Source organism: Crassostrea angulata, chromosome 5, assembly GCF_025612915.1.
Source record: "Crassostrea angulata isolate pt1a10 chromosome 5, ASM2561291v2, whole genome shotgun sequence".
In the NCBI taxonomy this organism is placed as follows: Eukaryota; Metazoa; Mollusca; class Bivalvia; order Ostreida; family Ostreidae; genus Magallana; species Magallana angulata.
The window spans coordinates 33,951,863-33,959,251 of NC_069115.1; the positions used below are offsets into that span (position 1 = coordinate 33,951,863).

General features: G+C 31.6%; 1 protein-coding gene across 1 annotated transcript; it reads left to right on the forward strand.

Moving 5' to 3' along the window:
* The first annotated feature begins 684 nt into the window (after positions 1-684).
* On the forward strand, positions 685-7,113 carry LOC128185751 (uncharacterized). Its single transcript, XM_052855413.1, has 3 exons — positions 685-772; positions 2,531-2,608; positions 4,724-7,113. Exons 2-3 carry the CDS (start codon positions 2,531-2,533, stop codon positions 6,830-6,832), a joined length of 2,187 nt encoding a protein of 728 aa, XP_052711373.1. The 5' UTR covers positions 685-772; the 3' UTR covers positions 6,833-7,113.
* The last annotated feature ends 276 nt before the right edge of the window (positions 7,114-7,389 follow it).

A 7,389-nucleotide genomic window follows, 5' to 3' on the forward strand; every position in this document is an offset into this window, starting at 1 on the left:
AAATGAGTATGATATAGGCTTTGAAATACTATCATTAATTTTACTATTTGTTATTTAGATAAAATCTGAAAGTTATTGTCGTCAATACTTTTAATTACCCATATGTATGTATCTTCCTCTGAATCATTTTTTTTTTGTAAATTGTCAAGAAATAAAAATTGTATTTACTATTTATGCATGAAAATAGTAATATAATTTTATAAGAATTGAAAAGTCTTTTCTACGGAAGCCCATATAGGACCTATCAAAAAATATTTTTGAATTTGTTATAACGAATTCTTGAATTTGTTAAAACGAATTTAAATCGTTATAACGAATTGTTGAATCCGTTATAACGAATTTAATTTGTTATAACAAATTTTAGGAATTCGTTATAACGAATTTAATCTGTTATAACAAATTCGCTGAATTCGTTATTTCAAATTTTGAAATCTGTTTTAACAAATTAAATTTGAAATAACGAATTCTTGAATTCGTTATTTCAAAGATTGAATTCGTATTTTCGGTTTTTTAAAATCTGTTATAACGTATTTTCATCCAATTCGTGATAACAAATTCCATAAATTGTGGGAACAAATTAAACAGTGTCAAAATGTCTATGTTATTAATCCGTTCTCACGAAGTGTAATCTGTGATAACAAATAAATAAATTTGATATAACGAATTATAAAATTGTTATTTCAATTTGCAAACCGATATAACGAATTTATTTATTTATGCGATAGCCATATTATAAGCGAGGCTGTCATCGAGGAAGCCATTACACAAAAAGGTAAGTCACGAGTGTAGTTTAACATTAATTTTAGTTATATATTGATCAATATTCATACGTGGTTTATTCTGGAATTGACAAGAAACGTCATTAAAACTCTCAATGGATGAAAAAAATGTTTTTGTTTTTTAATACAGGGTGTCCCAAAATATCGGAAACCTGTCTTTTTTCTGAAGGATGCATGACTGCAATTAAAACAAACATTTTAATTGCCAAATAACTGCAAAGTAACTAAAGTTATCTGTCAAGCAGTTGTACTTTTCCGTGCTTATAATTTTAAGAAGTTAAGAAATAAGAAAAAAATGGGATCATTGCTAGATAACTGCACTGAAAAAAAAATCAGTAGCTTTAACTTCCAAAAAAAAAAGGAATGTATATATATTTCATTTATGGTCTTAAAATCTATTATCATTTAAACTTTCAAGGATTCAGGGATAAATACAGTTAAAATTATGTTTTCCTTGCGTTCTGTGTGAACTTAGTTAATGGATGGTTTCCACTTAATAAAATACACAAGGCATTTTTTAGCCGCACCATGTGAGGTCACTTGTTTTCCAAAAACAATTCAAATTGTTATTTTAATCTACTCATAGTCAACTCAAATTGTTATAAATTGAATACTTATCTTGAATTACTGGAGTAAGACAAAATTTGTCTATTCTAAAAGTTAAGCAAAATACTATTACAATATGATTAGATTTCACTAATTGTAGACTTGATGGTTTTTTAAGTATAAACCAAATGTCAAGTTAAGGCATGTTTGGGGGATCGTATCTCACTCAAAATGTTACACAATCAGCTAATCGACGGATCAAATAATATTACCCATATATACATTGTATATATATATATCATCATTTATTAACAAAAGCAGGTACATGTTCTCTTTGTCTAAAACTTTTGTAGGGCGATGGGTTTATATCGAAAATAAAAATTTAGGGTATCATGTGCATGAAAGAAAACGACAGAAGTTCCCATTACTTGAGTACAAACATGATATTTGAATGATGAAACTGAAAATAGATACTGTATTAATTAACTTAGATTACATCAGAAAAATATAATAAGATGTATACATAACTAAGTGAATGATTTCTGTTTGTATTACAAATTGCAGCTGTTAACAATAAATAAGCAGACGTCAAATATTTGAAACAATATGATCTATCGATAATCGCGACATCATAGCAACATGGCTGGTTTTAAAGAAATTAAAAGTAAAAATATTTCATAGGTGGAAAAAACTTCATTCTTACATTTACATTTTCAAACTACTAGTTTTTATTGTATATCATCGCCCTACAAATTTAAGTTTATAACAATTTTTAAAAACATAATATAGCGGTGCCTTTTTAGCCAGCTCTTTTTTTGATACAAGCGTCAAGAAAATACTTAGACTTGGTAAAGTTGTCTTTCTTAGAAATGGATTAAAAAAAGTATATTGTAGGAGATAAATGAAAATGTTTTTGTAATTTTGCTTTACCATAAATTGTATTTAATGAATATATCTTATCTTATCCTAATTTTGTTTTGAAAATATAGGGAAAAATACTTTTAATTAGTATAGTAAAGTTTAAACACTATCAATCGATATAAAGTTTTGCTGTTAAGTTTAGCATTTCATTAGCGTATGCTTAAATGTGTAGATAAGGTAGAGTGACGGTACTTAAAGAAAATTGTCTCAGAAAACTCAATTTAGTAAAATAATGCAAAATAATGGAATCCTCTTGTTTAAATTGCTGACAATTTTTTCCACAGATGGACGAATCACTAGAAAACTTCCTAGAAGAACGAGGTATCCCGGCTGAAAAAATTGAAGCTATGAAGGATCAAAAGGTTGGATGTTTCTTATCCTACTTTTTTATATTGCTTTGTTAATTACTCTGATTCCAATTTGTGCATAAAAGACTAAGAGGGTTGGGGGGGGGGGGTGCATATACGTTGCATTTAGAAGAGCTCCATATATAAATATAAAAGAAAGTCCTGAAATTTTAAATATGAAAAACATGATATCAAATTAATCTTCACAAAACAATATTTGTCAGATTGAAATATCTTATAATTAAAATTCAGTTGGTTCTGATGGTTTTGTTGACTTCCAGGATGTTTTTGACAACTGTAATCCTCATACTATTAAATTAAAAATTGTCGCACCCCACATTTATTATGCACACAAATGATTCTATTCATTATTTAATCTTCATCTTAATATTATCCCTTTGAAAATCCAAATGTAATATCGATAAGCCTAGCACTGAGTATTTTGAAAATTAAACTTGATAAGAGATGAGAATGGCAAGACACGTTTTAAGGTTTTCTGTTTAAACATTTTATATTCTTCACAAGAATATCTTGCTATTGTACATTATATGATGATATATTGACTGTATATTATACGAATATTGACTGGGGTTGAGGGTAACATTGATTATATTAGCCCCCGAGGGACGAAATATTGCCCGACGCGAAGCGGAGGGAAATATTTTCGTCCCAAGGGGGCTAATATAATCGATGTTGCCCAAAACACAGTCAACATTTGTTTTGTAAAATATGAGGAAACACTCCAAAATTCAAAAAAGTAATTGAAAACAGATCACTATAATTTTCTCAGTTCAACAATGAATTCACGAATTCAATTTGTTCAAAGTTTATTTCCAAAATATCCTCGGCATCAAACGGTCAATGGTGATATTCCGCCGCCCGTAAGAATTAACATACCGATGTTCTACCTGATTTTACTTCACAGTAATAATTCACGAATCCTTATATCCGTTATGATACCAAACCGTCGCATTGTGCGTCCGTTGTTTACTTGCCCTGACTGACTGTCTCTTATGACGTCACCTTGTTTTGGTGTTGCATAGAAAAAAAATATTGACCGGTCAATATTTTTCGGACGAGCTAATATTACAATTATTGACTAATCGTCTACATAGAGTTATATAGTGGGAGTATACTACTGAATATAACAAAACATTTTGTTATACTTTCATGTTAAATACTGAAATCTGATTGGTTAAGACGCAGTTAATAATATTTACTATTACCCTCAGCGTTAGCAACGCACTTGGCAACGGGTAACATTAAAAAATGTTACATGCGCGAAAATTATGCGCGTACGGTTCGCTGTAGAATTCACGTTATTCCTATATAAAAGCAGTAAAATTTTCTTAAAAATTTTAAAAAAGACATTCAGTATAACAAAATAAATAGTGCCTGTTTGGGAGGATAACAGTTGAAATTGACACCCCTCGAAAACCATTGTCAACCTCCGCTTCGCGTCGGTTGACAATGGTTTTCTCGGGTTGTCAATTTCAACTGTTACCCTCCCAAACAGGCACTATTTATATAATATTGATCAAATGTTTATTGTGACCTTGTGAATTGTGAAAACTAGGCTCTCTGTCTAATCTGATTTCTTTATTAAAGTACTAAATCATTTAACTATAATAGAAGTATAAAATAAGATACCATTTAACAATGAACACATTTTAATTGTATGGATTATGATAATTTAAACGCTGTTTCTTAATAAATAAACATTTCTACATGTTATTATCACACTTGAGGGCAGTATTCAGTAATTAAAAAAAATGATTGTATTCTTTTGCTTAACTTAGTATTTTTTCAGAAGTTATGTGAACACAACTGGATTTTTTGAGAAAACTAGTAGAAAAATTTATTTGTTGTAGATATACATCTCTGTTAAATCATTTTAGTAAATTAATGGACCTAATGAATAATAACAAAAATAAATTTAATTTATAATGAATAAATCAATGAATTCAAAATAATGAGTTTTCAATGATTTTCAAAGTGTGAAAATAACAACACGTCTGAATTGTCGTTACAAATATCATACTATAGACGAATTTTAACACTCAAATGTACTCTTTCTATGATTTTAATCATTCTGTAGATCATTCTTAAATAATATATTTCTGATTATAGATTGATAAAGATGTAATAGCAGAAATGAGCAACGAAGATCTATCGAAATACATCGTCAAATTTGGAGACAGATGTGCAGTTCGCCGGTTTTGTACAAAAGCCACATCAACAACTCCCAAGGCGGGAAATTTAAAAAAAACATCTCTGCTACAGAAGTTAAAGAAAAAACTGCACGCGCGATCTTCAAAAGATGAATCACAAAGCACAGAGAGTGAGGACGAAAATGTTAAGGATAAAAGACGTAAAACATTAAAAGGGAACAGCAATGCCGTTAAAGACGGAAGAACGATAAAAATGGGGTGGAAACATTTTGAAAACTCTGACTATATTCAAGTCAGATCCGACAAAGGGGGAGGGACGGATGACATTTTTGTGCCAAAAAGTTTCACAAAAGCAGATCTATTAGAGAGAGCAAAGTCTATGTTTTTCCAGGAAGGATTATCATCAAAGGATCGAGAAGAAGAGCTAGAATTTGACATGGCGGACTTCAGATCTCAACCTTTAGATGACAATGTAACTATCGGAGAATTGTTTAAAAAAACTAACAGGAAAAATCTCAGGTATTATTTGTTTACAAAACCAAAAAATGAGAATCAGTCCAAAAAACTAAAGAGAAATGAAAAAAGGAAAAGTCAGAAACACTTGAAACCAATTCCTCTCCCACAAGACTCGGATTCAGAAGATGACAGCAGTATTCAGAGAGAAGCAGCAATGGCCGTTAAATCTGAGAAAGCTTGCTCTTCGCGTCCAAGCAGCAGTTTGAATGTGCATTTTGTATCAGATCCTGATATACCTGGCCCTTCAGGTGAACAAACCATCAAGGCATCTAACATGACATCCAACAAGTCTGAAACTCCAGGACCTTCAGGTCTTTGCACATCTGCAAACTCTCATCTACTATCACAGGAAGATATACCTGGTACATCTGGATTCCACACTTCAGAGTATGTGACCTTTCATGAATCAGATAGTGACACACTTCCTGATCTGCATGATTATTTTGGAACTGTCAGGTCAATGCAAGTTACAATGCCTGACGGAACGCAAGAAGAGGTTATCTACAGTATTGACCCCAATGACAGTGGTATTGTTCAGTTAAACCTCAATAATCAAGAGATTGTGTCGGATGAGGTCCTTATAAGAGTCCATAGGGGACATGCCTTAAAAGAGCTGCTAGAGGCATTTTCCAACACATTATTGTTACCAAACAGCAGAATTAAAATCCAGATGATCCTTCCAAATGGCTCGGTTGAACAAGCGCAGGATGAAGGTGGTGTAACAAGGGACTGCTTGACTGAATTCTGGGAAGAATTTTATGCGACGTGCACAGTTGGTAAGGACTGCAAGGTTCCCTATTTACGGCATGACTTTGGTCATCAGCAATGGGAAGCTGTTGGGAAGATTATAAAATATGGATTTGAAGAATTTGGACATTTCCCCGTCTACATAGCTCGTCCATTTATGGAATACTGCATCGTAGGAGAAGCAAAAACAGACTTGAAGGATACGTTTCTATCTTATGTCAGTCCATCTGAAGCTTCCGTTCTGAAACAAGCTTTGGCAGAGTTTGACAAAGTGGATCTTGATGAGCTCAATGAAATAATGCAGTCATATGACTGTAGGAGATTGCTTACGTCTGACAACATTGAAACAATCGTGAAGGAAATTTCCCACAAGGAAATAGTGCAAAAATCTATGTTCGTAATAGATTCATTCAAGCTTCATTTGCATGGTCTTATGTCAGAAGCAGCGCTTTGTGAATGTTATAAAAACCTAGTACCGAACAATCGACGAGTCATAGAAAAACTGTCTTTCCCAGAAATCCTGCTAGAAAAAGGAGCAGAAATTAAGAGATATCTTCAAAGATTCATACGAGAGCTGGACAAAGAGCTTTTGGGAAAATTCTTGAGATTCTCCACAGGATCAGATTTGATGTTGAAAGAAATAAGGGTCCGGTTTTCAAGCCTTGATGGTTTTGCTAGAAGGGTAATAGCACACACATGCGGTTGCGTATTAGAGATACCTATCTCGTATGATAATTATGTGGAATTTCGGGCAGAATTTATGTCCGTTTTAAAATCGGATGTTTGGGTTATGGACATGGAGTAATATTCGAAGGTAAAAGAAGGTAAAAGAAGGTAAAAGAAGAAAACAAAAGGATGCATGTGTTAATATCGAATTTGTTAACTTTCGTAAACTACAGACAGTAGTTAAAAATTCCAAAAAGTAAAAAATTAAAAATATACTTTTTAATGTATATTTTTTTTAAGAAAATGTTTGTTTTTATTCACTTAAACCACTAAATTTGTGTTCACAGTTTATTTGTTAAGTATTTTGACTACACAAACGTGTGATTGTTATGTTATTTTGGAAACGATCCAAATAAATATTTTCATTTAGTATGTCTGCCTTATTCTTTCTACAAGAACGTTTTAACTCATGAATACATGATTTGTGGTAATGGTTATGTTATATAAAAATATGACTCAATGAATACCATCAGTAATAATTGACAACCACAGATTAGATTTGTATCAGCTATTGACTTTATATGGAAGCCAGATATAGTATTGTTTTAATGAAATCATTAGGCATCAATATTAGAATTTGAACTTCAAAATGTAATAAAGCAATCTTTGGCTTATATACGTATATCGGTGATTAAA